Here is a 12,666-nt window from a genome sequence, read left to right as displayed (position 1 = left end):
TCACCATAGAGATACATATAAAACTTTGTTTTGCTAAAAGGGGATAGGCAACAATCTTTGAATAACTTCTTCCTTCTTCGCTTAAGGCTTCTTCGTTTTTTAAACAATTTTAATTTCACTTTCAAATTTTGCCATGGTATCAAGTTTAGTTTTACATTTTGATGCGTAATATAGCAAATTTGACATCAAGCAACTACCGTATTGCTGAGGGGCTAACTTCCCTAACTTGTCCCTCTTGATACGTCCATGGTAATTCTTATAATACAAATACTACTATATATTTTTTTTAAACCATGAAATGTCAAAATTTTCTTTCCTGTATTTTAATCCACTGCTAGGCAATGGTTACTCTTTAGAGTAGGTCAGCTCTGCAGGTAAAAGCAGATACTCAAAAGTGATATCATCTATTCCAATTCATAACATACATACAGTACATCATCCATCCCACTTCGAGATATACCTCTTTTGCTAAAAGTCACTCAGAGCACAATCAAGTCAAAGTCTGCCCAGCAGTGTTTTAGTCCAAATATTCATTAAAATGTTGTAAAAATCATTTAAATGTAAGGTTATTTGTTATATTTTATCATTTATACTAATTTTGGGTCATTTTCTGTTTAATAATGCATTTTATCTAATAAAATCAACGGGCAATGTATGTAATATTAGCAACAAGTGTTTATACCGACGTTCATCACAAATTGTCCACCGAACAATATATGAAAGAAACTTGCGGTATGAATTATAAAACGTTAACAAGTGATTCAAGATAACGAACAAATTTTCATACTTTTTTTTTACTTTTTTTTTCCTATTTTATAAAAATTTAGACAAGTGGAAGCTTCTTAATTATTTAACGAAGCGGACAAATAACGGCTGGTTTTATATAAAAACATACAAATATCAGTAGTTTTAGTTTTCAATTTTTATTGAAATTCAATTATTTTTAAGAAAATATAATCTTTATACAACATTTCAACAATAAATTAAATTTAAGGCATATAAGGTTAGAATTTAATTCTGTAAAATCATATTTACAACAGCATTTGAAGAAGACTTTCATAGAAATATACCGATTTTTTTTATAATGTACATTTTTTTTGGATAATATACTACACAATAAATAACCAAATAATTACAGAGGAACTGATAATCGTATATATATAAATCGGGATGAATTTCATAAAAGTCGAACCTCCTTCACTGAACCACTTTTTCTATATCAATCAGAACATTTTTGTTAAATAAGATTATATTCAACTATTCACAGAAATGATATTGATAATCGTGGAAATAATCCTTTTCCCTTGATTTAAATTTAATAAATTTAATGAAGGATCCTTGATTTTTTCTTCCAATAATTTATTTAATTCAATTCGAATTGCCTTTAACATTTCAGCAACCTTAAAATGAGAAATATTTTTCAGTATACGATATATATAACCAGAATAATATTTTCAGTTTTACAGTAGCGCTTATAATAAACGTCAAAAACATGCCAGTAGAATGTAATGGACGAACATAATGGATAATGTAATGTTTTTAATAATTATGATAACGCTCGCAACTTACAACTTTTACTGTCGGAAATATCCGTTTAAATCAAAGACGGATTCTTGCATTTTTCTGTCAATGTCATAGCATCATAATATTTTAAATGTATTTGTACATTTCGAATTTTTATTAAGAGAAAACCTGATTTTTGGAGGCCCGAAAAAATCAAATGTTCAGGGTTGAATTTGGAGGACTCTTGAGATTGGTGGAAATTGTTTATCATAATTGTCTTGCAAAACTCTAATACACGCAATACAAGATACGATCTCGAGACATGCTTCAAAGTGATTGAAATCTCAAAGACCGGGATATCGATTGACAAATATCTCGTCTCCTTAGATGTGTAGTGAGCAGTCCAAATAAGAAGTTTCTTTTCGAGAATCCTTGCTTTTTTTCTAGCCCAAAAAATGTTTTGGTTATTGGTTATATATTTTAAAGGTTATTTCTGGGATAATTGACCGACTGGGGGACAATGTGTTAAAGAAGCAAAATATTCGAATATGGTTTACATACCTCATGCGTTTCTGTTCTAAAGATAATCCATCCATCATCCAACGAAATAATTGACATACCAGAATGTACTTCAATATGTAAATCACAACCAGCAAACAAGGCTAGGCAGAGTGGAGGTACCATACAAGTTTCACGTACAAACAATCTAGATGTTTTAACTTTCTCTTGATACAATAAATATGGTGATGAAAATGCACCAATTTTAGAATTAACTGATGATGGATGTATGGCAACATTACCATCCTCTAATGTTATAAATTTTAAATCTTCATGATCGGGAACTGTTGGTAAAGCACCTCCAATACATTTTTGATACGATTTTCCCGGTGTTAATACTTTTATTATGTTTGGATATAAAGCTGCACATAAAACGCCGGCTAGTAGTTTTGAATTTTCCCCATTTTCATTCATCTAAAAAATAACAAAACAAATAATACTTTCTCGTTTTTTTAACGAAATAAATATTTTCTAAGAGATTGTTTGAAATCGATCGGAGAAATCGCTCTTCGTATGAGATTTTGGATGATATGATATCCAAAATTAACATGTACGGTAAACAATTATTTGTTTTGGAACTTGATTTAAAAGGTAATTTTGCTCCCAAAAATACAAAAAAAGGATTCATTTAAGATTAGCCGAATATTTTCGATCGTATCGCTTAAAATTCTATATGAATACTTATATTTTATAAAGATTTTTTTTGTATTATTTCGAGACCTACTAATTTAGACGTAAAATGAACTGGATTTTTCTATTTTGTAAGTCTACCCTTAAAATACCAAAAATAAAAATATAAAAATTTTCCAAAAATAAATAAATAAAAATGTATTGTTATCTTTTAAGAGTAGAGTTGTGATACTTCTTAGATTTCCCTAATATACAATAATCTCCTTTCAATGATATTGTCTGATAATAGGGTATTATCGTTAGTCAAAAATAAATCATGAAATTTGAAAAAAGTTAAAATTTATGTAGAAATGTACCTAAATATTCCGATTTCGAGTCACAAAAGCACTTTTTTCTTTTAAAATATTAAAATTAAAAAACGTAATTTTTAAAATGTAATCACGTGACCTAAAACGCTAGTAAGTCCTGCTGTGATGTCATAGCGGTATGAGTCATAGACCATCAGTTAGTTCAGTGTAGACAGCTGAGTATAATATATACATAGATAATAAGTATTTATATGTTTTATAATCAGATGTCTATGATATATATCTGTCACACTTATTTGTGTTATTTCGTATAGTGATACCCATATTACATCATCAAATTGGATGCCCGCATTTTTGACAGTTTAAAAAAGGTTTAAAATTTAATTTAAGTTTTTGGCAAGAAAGCGTGTGTATTTTTCCGAAATAAATTTTTGGTGGCTTTTTATTAGCAAAATCAACATTTTGAAGTATTTTTTCAAAAATAGTGGAATACCCTATTTTCAGTTTGTGTAAATCGAGCTCGTACCTGTGTTCCAGTCATCTCCATAACTCGATCTTGTCCTGTACGCCTTTGAATTTTCTGAGCAATTGGGACAAACCCAATGTTTACTAATAAATCTAAAAGTTGATGTTTTATGTCACTCAATGTAATCAATGTTCGTTGCGATAAATAATTTTCTTGTGCAAAATTGTACGAAGCTTGGCTTCCTCGATCTGCCACTAATTTCCATTTCTGTCAAATCAAAAAATAATTTGAACAGATACACTTTTACGAAGACTTCGATTCGATTTTACCTTATATGCTTTTAAAACAGTTAATTGATCGCTATTTGCTGACATAAATTCTTTTTTTTTGGCATCACCTTCCCTTTTTTGTAAGAACGGAGCAACAAATGGTGATTTATAACTGAGACACGCAGCAATCGTTAACGATGAATCTACACAACAAAATATGGCACCATATAACATAATTTTTCCTATTCGAACGTCTACAGGTAACGTGGCTAAATGATGACCTAATGGTGTTAATTCTTCATCTTCATCTAATGCACCCACATCTTGTAATCGATAAATTGATGACTCTATATTTTCTGTTGCTGGAGGCTCTATTGTTTCATCTGCGATCATAAAAAGTTAAAATTCTTGAAAAGTTGAATAATTGACTTTGAGTTGGTATTGTTTGAAATAAGCAAAATTATAAACTGAATATGGCTGATTTTAATAATTTGTGAACTTTTCATGAGCTACATTCACTTTGAATTGGTCGTAATTTTTTCAATGCTTTCAAAAATCCATGTAATTCAAACTGATAGTAGGTTAGATTCGAACTAATTTAAAAAATGTTCGGAACATAAAACTTTACCTAAAACACTTTGTATTGAACTATTCATAAAATTTGGTAGTACTTTAATCCGTAATATAATTTGTTCTAATGGTATTCGATGTAATTCCGGTACAGGTTGGGCAATGAATTGTTTAAATGTAAAACTAGTGTACAAATGGACACAAACTCCTGGCATTACACGACCAGCTCGACCTCTACGTTGCATAGCATTAGCTCTTGATATCCATACTGTATCTAAACTTTCCATATTTTTATTACTATCGAAACGTTTCTCTTTCATTTTACCACAATCAATAACAAATACACAATCATCGATTGTTATCGAAGTTTCAGCAATATTTGTTGATAATATTATTTTTCTAGCCCCATTTTTTGGTTTCCTTTAAAATTTAAAATATATTTATTTAATTAAAATCACTTAAAAAAATCGAGGAAGGAGAAATAAAATTAATATTTTACTTACTTAAATATAGCACTTTGATCTTCATTCGATAAAGAAGAATGTAAAGGTAAAATTAAAAAATCTCTTTGTCGTGTCGAAAAATTCGTATTATTTGATAGAAATTCTAAAAGAGCAGTAATTTCAGCATATCCAGGTAGAAATATTAATATAGTCCCTTCTTTTGGATGGTTATGATTTCCAAAAATAATCCACATTAATGTGGATTCAATTAATTCTAAATTAATTTTATTCATATCCATTAAATACAAATTTTTACAAGTCAACATCGAATATTCTGAAATAAATAATTAAATAGAGATAAATCATAGAATCAGTGGCTCCTAACAGAAAAACTTACCACGATATCGAGCTAAAATTTGCGATAATGCCAACTTATAATCTTTAATTCCTGACGAGGGTTCTTGATTATCTTTTAGAACTTCACACGTGGCAAGTTGTTCTTCTAAATCGGATGTTTTAACATCAGTACGAGCAAACGGACTATTCTCTTCTAGTACATAACCAGTCTCTTCTAAAACATCTTCTAAAAAGTACTGTTGAACAGGAAACGTTCTACCGGGTATTTCAATAATTGGTATTCCACCAAAATAATCAGAAAATAATTTTGCATTTAAAGTGGCACTCATTAATATAATTTTTAAATCGGGTCGCTTAGGGAGAATTCTTCGTAATATCAACAGAAGAAAATCACTAAAAATAATTTTTTTTTTAAAGAAATTGAACAAATTATAAATTAGTAAAGGATGTTATTTCCCAAAAAGTGCGACCATCGTTTAAAATTTTATGTGTAAAAAAAGGAGATATATAAACAGGTTAAATTTACCTTTCGTCACTTCGTTCATGAACTTCATCAACAATAACATGGGTAATAGAATTCAGATATGGATCACTTTGTAATCGCATCAATAAAATACCAGTTGTACAAAATATTAACCGCGTTGAATCCGATACTTTAGTTTCTAATCGTATTTGATACCCTATTGTACCACCAATTCGTTCAACACGTTCGGAAGCCACTCGTTCCGCTACTCCAATAGCAGATAATCGTCGTGGTTGTGTACAAATCACTTCCACATGTTTACCATCATCATTTGATAGCCAATTATCTAAGATATATTGTGGTATTTGTGTACTTTTACCGCATCCAGTTTCGCCACTGATTAGAATGACTTGATGTTTTTTTATAATATTCAAGATGTCGTCCCGTTTGTTCCATGCTGGTAATGATTTTCGTGAGTCTAAGAATGTTTGATATTTGGTATTGTTTTGCTTGTTCTTGAATTCTTTGAATAAAAGAGCATCTTGATGTTCGTAATTTCTATTTAATTGTTTTTTAATCTTAATATTTTGTTCGTAATGAGTTGGTAGGAGTGAATTTTCGTCATGACCATCATTCAATAGATTACCACCTACAAAAAAAAACAAACAAGAGTAATAAATGGCTAAACCGAAACCATATTTAAATTTTTTTATCCAAATGTTCATTTAGCTGTTGAGTTTCTTAAGAAGCTGTTTAAGGCTTTTCAAATAATCTGATCGCAAATTCAATAAAATTAGGATTGATCCGGCTACAAAATTTTATTGGTCGGCCTATTTCATTTAATGGTTTTGAATATGGAATTATTCGATAACTTCAATTTTTGCAATTTAAAGTGTTTAAAATGCTTTCTATGCCATTCTGGAAGCCAAGAAATTATAACACTTCAACATGTGACAAATTATAGATAGATAGAGGGGAGATCACTCAGCAATAACTTGAAATGCAAAGACAAAAACAAGAGTCTAAGAGTCTCAATGATTAAATCTTCCCTCCTATTTTGATCAATCATGAACGCGTTGAGGAAGAGCAGGCGATCAATATAAAGTATTATGTTAATGTAATAAAGAGCTTGTGCCCGAATTTTAAACCTGAAACGAAAACAATATCACCCATAAACTCCCAGAGAGCCGATAGAATTGCTCCCCGTAAACCGAACACATAAACATATTTTTATTTTTAATATTCACTTTTTCGAGTTTCTCTACGTCTTTCGTCACTTTGAATTACTATAAATTTAGTCATATGTAATTTTCTTCTCGAAACTAAAATATCCCCTTCGTAGTACACGTTTTGAACTCATAAACCAAAATTATTTAATTATCTGAACTCTGTATTTCAAAATTAATAACTTACCAAATAATGGTTCGTATTCATCGATAAAACGTACTTTCGTCGTATTCAAGTAATCAGTAATATCACTAGGATGCTGTAACAATTCACAAATGGAATATATACTAACAATTCCATCATTAGCTAAATTTTTCGCTTCGCCTATTAAACGTTCACATATATACAACAATGTAATCTTTGGTATTGTTGGAAAATTCGTTGTTAATAATATCATTGCTGGCGGTTCATATGGATACATTGAATTCGAATCAAAATGAATTTCTAGATGAAACTTATAATCTTCAGTTTCATTTTGTTGTGGTTTTACAGTTTCAATTTCATGTGAAAAGCGACATTTATTACCATATTTACATTGCCCAGTACGTAAAAAATTTCGACATTTATCAATTTTTTTCGATGTATTTTGTATTTTAACTAAATTTTCGGTATGTTTTTTATTTGAGTATTGTTCGATTAAATAATTTAATTGAAATGTAAGTATCCATAATTTATTCGGTATTTTTTCACTAAATGAAGTATCGTATATTGATTGAAGTACATCTTTTTCATCGATACGTTGCTGTAATAATTCGTCTACAGTTAAACCGTGATCATGTTCTTGATCCGAAGTATCTGAATTAATACGATGATATTTAGTGTATAATATTTTTAGCGCCGAATCAATATCATCATTAAAATATTCTAATGCTTCTACACAATGGCTTTCATGAAATCCATAACTAAATAATTAATACAAATAGTTACTACAAGAAAAACATTTAAAATGATTTGCACAAGGGTTTAAATTGATTTTTTTATTTGCTTCCAATGATTATGAAATTTGGAATAACTACTCTCTCTTGATAAATTTTCTACATATTTTTAAGCAGTTTACGAGCCAGAATAGAGTTTACGAGAAAAACGATTTAATAAAAATAATAATAATATTAATATTTTATAATTATATTTTCACTGGTCAACCATATATTCTAGGAAGCAGCTAAAAAAACTATTCTTTGAAACAAATAACTTGCCAGTGCTATTTTCACCAACTAAACAAGATATTAAGAAAATATACTAATTGAGGGTCCATAATAATAACCTTTCAAAATTCGCTGATGATTCCCGATTTTCCAGTTTAATTTTTAATACTTTTCCGAATTGTTTCAGGAATTCAAAGCTATTAAATTCACACTAAAGTTGCAATCATTAAAAGGTAAAATTTTTGGGCAAATAATTTTTACGAATTTATTATCACTAGATTTTCTAAAATGATCGATAAGCTTCAAAAATTGCAAAAAAAAAAGTTTTGATCAAGAAATTATGAATTTAACTATTAAATGATCCGGTTTTTTGAATTTTTTGGGTAAAATTTACCTTAAGTACTGAGTTTTATCGAAATTAGAGATATTATTTGAACGCTTTGAAAAAATCGCAAAACTCATGCATAATTTTTTGTTTCAGAATTTTAGAAAACTCAATATCGATAAAGCTGAAATTTTGAAGAGATTTTCGATGATATCTCGAGAACTAGTTATCTAGTGGTCAAATGAACTTGATTTTTGTATTATAATTTCCAAATACGGAGTGACGGTTATTAAAATAGTAACGAGTTGTTGTTCCACGAAGGATAATATTAAAAAATCGCTGAGAATTCGGTTTCTATTTTAAAAAATGTCATTTAACTGTCAAGGTTTTAAGCAAAGTTTTTCAACTACTGTAAAATTTTCGAGCATACGTATGACGAAAGTAAATTTATCGTGGACTCTTATATAAACAACAAATTTTTTCAAATGACAAATAATAATAAAAACAAACCTCTTTAATTTATTAACGGAATACATTCTAAACTCTTGCTTAGGTGTCAGCACAAATGCATTTTGTGAATAATCGAATGCACTTTTAATAACTAAATTACCAGCATCTTCCCAAAACTTATCTTTAAATCGTGATTTTTTATTCTTATATTTACTAATATCAGTCAATTCAAAATTCTACAAAAAGATTTTGGTAAATTAATAATTCAAAATTACATTCAAACTTGATTCATATGCAATACATACAGGACCATGAATATATCTTAATGTATCCATAATTTGTTTTTGAGAATCTTCGATAAGATGTAATGTTTGCATTTCTTCTTTGACTGTACGATGATGTTTGGGTTTCAATCGTCCATTTCTGAAAGTTTAAATCAATCCACGTAATTTTTTTTCATAAATAAAATTATCCAATTTTATTCATACTCATTCATACCTTTTAATTTCTCTGGATTTTGGCTGCACAGTCTCATCCATTAAATCTATTACTTGATTATTATCCATTTTTCGCTGATTTCTAAAATTATAAATTAATACCATAAAAAATTTGGCCACAAAATGTTATAGACATTTTAAAAAAAATTTCTTTGATTGTGTACCTGAGGTCCTGTAGGGCTGAACACAATGTAAGGGCAGTATATTATTCGATAACCTTATTGAAATATATTTTTAATATCAATGAATCTTGTAATAAGACTAATTTTGAATTCTAAATTAATATTAATTTGGAAAATATTTCCGAAAATCTGTCAAAAATTTTAATTAGAAATAAATCAGCTAAAAGCGAGTTATAAGGTTATTGCACCACTTGCAATAATCTGACAGTAACTAGTACGTTGTCACTTGTCAATTATAAAATAAGGTTATATAGCAAGAGAAAGAACGTATCCCTATTTAAATACAAGTCTGTGATTCCACATTTTGACATTATTACCGTCTGGACTGATTTAAGCATGCAAAAACGAAAGGTCCATAAAATTGACTAGCCTAACTTAAAAATACCATTTTAGGTGCGTAAACGATAAATTAGATGCACAAACGATTTTCCAAACAATTGAATGGTTTGCCAGAATTTAATAACCCATTTTTAAGTGCTAATTGAGTGCTTTCGAAAACCTTGAAAAATAAAAATACAAAATTTTAAAGCAAAAATATATTTACAAAAAAAAACCAAAGACTCGTGCTAACTCGACCCCATTAAAGGCATGACCCTAATTTTGGGTCATTCTTTTCAGCTGTTATGTCAATTATTTGCTAGCTATCACTAATGTCCTAAATTCCGAGACCAGGACTCCACATTCTTGAAACATACCCATTAAAGCTAAGTTAATTTTGATAAAAAATTTTAAAAGTATGGCCCAAATTTTGTAGGAATATATACTAGGTTTATCAAAATTGGATAAAATTTGGATGTGATAGAGCGAAATTAAACTTTTTGGATTCTGATGACGCCATTAAGTTAAAAAATTCGATTTTTTTGATAACAAAGGCAAATTTGATCCTATCTTATTGGAATTTTTTTTTTGAAACCCATTAATTTTGACTCATTCTTTTCAGCTATTTTGTTAATTTTTCGTTAGCTATCATTTATGTGCTTATTTCCGGGACCAGGACTCCACATTCTTGAAACCAATTAGAGCTAGGTTAATTTTGATCACAGATTTGAAAAGTATGACCCAAAATGGTACTTTTTTTTATATATTTTAATGTACAGCGAATATATTAACAATAACTACAATATTTTAATTCGATTTTGTTTGTATTACTCTGTATTATTTATAGACTAGAAAGAATTTCAGAAAATATAACTTTTAGAAGCAAATCATATTACTTTTGAGCAAAAGGTCTTTTGCCCCTATTTCGATCCTTCTGAATCCGAATATCCCAGTTGCCCAACCAAAATCTCGACCGGAAGTGAGATATAGATAAAGAAAAAACATAACAACTTTTTGTGTAACAAATATATGTTATATCTATGGAAACAAAATAAAATGTAGCATAAAAACGAAACCTATGTAATAATAATTAGGTAATTGATTCTGATCTTCTTATTATTCTGTAACTAATAAGAAAATGTCTACTTTCAGAACTTGATAAACAAAAACTTGATACAAAATTAAACAATATATAATTTAAAACGGAAGAAACATAGTTCCTACCGGGTGTCCCACAAAATCTCTCTTTCCGTTAAGACATGTTATTTTGCGATTCGCTTGCAGACTATTGCGGATGTTCATGATCCTTTCAAACTACCTTCAAACCATTATGAGAACTACACAGATCTAATTGGCGAAAAATACAGTTTTCTTTATTTCGGATTTTTAAGCTTTGTGAGTGAACGGTATGGCCTACAGCAACGTTTTTTGCTTATATTAAAGCTTATAATATTTGCTTTCACATCTTTCCTCATGATTTCACACATAAAATTAGTATTTGCCTCGATATCTAAGTCGAAAAGAGAGAGCTGTATCTCAGTAAGTATTAAACCTAAAGAGCTGATTTTGATCTCAAATTATAGTAATTTTTTTCTTTTTGAAAAACTTATAGAAAATATTTTCTGAAAAAATGCATAGTTTTGGACTTATATTGAGAAAACTAAAAAAAGGGGCAAAAAATTGGCCGCCATCTTGAATATCTCACTTCTGGTCGAGATTTCGGTTGGACAACCGGAATATTCGGATTCAGCAGGGTCAAAATAGGGGGAAAAGACCTTTTGCCCAAAAGTAATATGATTTGCTTCGAAAACTTTTTCTGAAGCCTTTTTATACCATGTATATATGAAATATACATAGTATATTAAGTTTAGTCCCAAGTTTGTAACGCTTAAAAATAATGATGCTAGGAAAAAAATTTTGTCATAGGTGTTCATAAAATCACCTAATTAGACCATTTCCGGTTGTCCGTCCGTCCGTCCGTCCGTCTGTGGACACGATAACTCAAAAACGAAAAAAGATATCGAGCTAAAATTTTTACAGCGTACTCAGGACGTAAAAAGTGAGGTCAAGTTCGTAAATGAGCATCATAGGTCAATTGGGTCTTGGGTCCGTAGGACCCATCTGGTAAACCGTTAGAAATAGAACAAAAGTTTAAATGTAAAAAATGTTCCTTATCAAAAATTAAACAACTTTTGTTTGAAACATTTTTTCGTAAACATCACTGTTTACCCGTGAGGGCGCCAATTAGGCGGAAATTTTATAATATGTACTATACTTGATTATCAGTTATGTATGTGTCACATGTTTGTATGTGTAATGTGATAAAGAAATCAACACTGACTATGCATGGTATTTCAACAATTAATTCAGCCAATTGTTTGTTTTCACTTGTTTAAATATTATAGCTAGTTTTTTTTTTAAATATTAATACTATTACTTTATTATCTACAAAATTTTGATTTTGGTGATTAGTCAGTTCCAAATGCAAAATACCCCAATATCATTTAGGATAGTAATGACTTTTTTAAAAATATGTTTTGCTCGAAAACGTAGGGGGAAATCAATACTTTAATACTCTATCATTTGAATAAATTAAAAAAGTTCATCAATTAAATGTACAGATTCTTTTAGGTAAAATGACGATTATGGCTACTCTCCCTAATTTTGCCTATACTCGTATGTTAAAATATTTTGCGCTCCTTGGGCTTTACAATTTCGAAAATTCAATCAATTTTCTAATCTTTATTTTTAAAAAATAATTTTGCTTTCAAACGGGTTATTGGTTTTCACCTTTGCTAAATTTGTTATTACTTTTGCCTATAAAATAATTTTTTTACAAAATGAATGATACAGTCGTTTATTGACGCGGTCAGTTTTTAATAAATAATGTCTACCATATAATTGATTGAAATTCATCAAATAACAATAAATAATTGTATTTTTTGTACAAAACCA

The 12,666-nt window shown here is 29.1% G+C and overlaps 1 protein-coding gene across 1 annotated transcript; it reads right to left on the bottom strand.

The window, feature by feature from the left end:
* Positions 1-999: 999 nt before the first annotated feature.
* LOC123293360 (putative ATP-dependent RNA helicase DHX57) lies at positions 1,000-9,593 on the bottom strand. The gene is made up of 13 exons (XM_044874151.1): positions 9,376-9,593; positions 9,213-9,293; positions 9,020-9,137; positions 8,775-8,950; positions 6,981-7,696; positions 5,631-6,216; positions 5,145-5,497; positions 4,808-5,081; positions 4,363-4,724; positions 3,795-4,117; positions 3,526-3,732; positions 2,065-2,475; positions 1,000-1,400 (listed from the first exon to the last, which is right to left on the bottom strand). Exons 2-13 carry the CDS (start codon positions 9,278-9,280, stop codon positions 1,254-1,256), a joined length of 3,741 nt encoding a protein of 1,246 aa, XP_044730086.1. The 5' UTR covers positions 9,281-9,293; positions 9,376-9,593; the 3' UTR covers positions 1,000-1,253.
* Positions 9,594-12,666: the final 3,073 nt, after the last annotated feature.

Source organism: Chrysoperla carnea, chromosome 2 (assembly GCF_905475395.1).
Source record: "Chrysoperla carnea chromosome 2, inChrCarn1.1, whole genome shotgun sequence".
In the NCBI taxonomy this organism is placed as follows: domain Eukaryota; kingdom Metazoa; phylum Arthropoda; class Insecta; order Neuroptera; family Chrysopidae; genus Chrysoperla; species Chrysoperla carnea.
The sequence above is the reverse complement of the archived record's forward strand: the minus strand, read 5'-3'. Positions and strand labels throughout refer to the sequence as shown.

Excerpts from the sequence above, each read along its gene's own strand:
- LOC123293360 (XM_044874151.1), bottom strand. The coding sequence starts at position 9,280 with ATGGATAATAATCAAGTAATAGATTTAATGGATGAGACTGTGCAGCCA. Across the intron at positions 5,498-5,630 it reads CATGAACGAAGTGACGAAAG|TGATTTTCTTCTGTTGATAT; the intron begins GTAAATTTAACC and ends AATTATTTTTAG. Across the intron at positions 1,401-2,064 it reads TTAGAACAGAAACGCATGAG|GTTGCTGAAATGTTAAAGGC; the intron begins GTATGTAAACCA and ends TCTCATTTTAAG.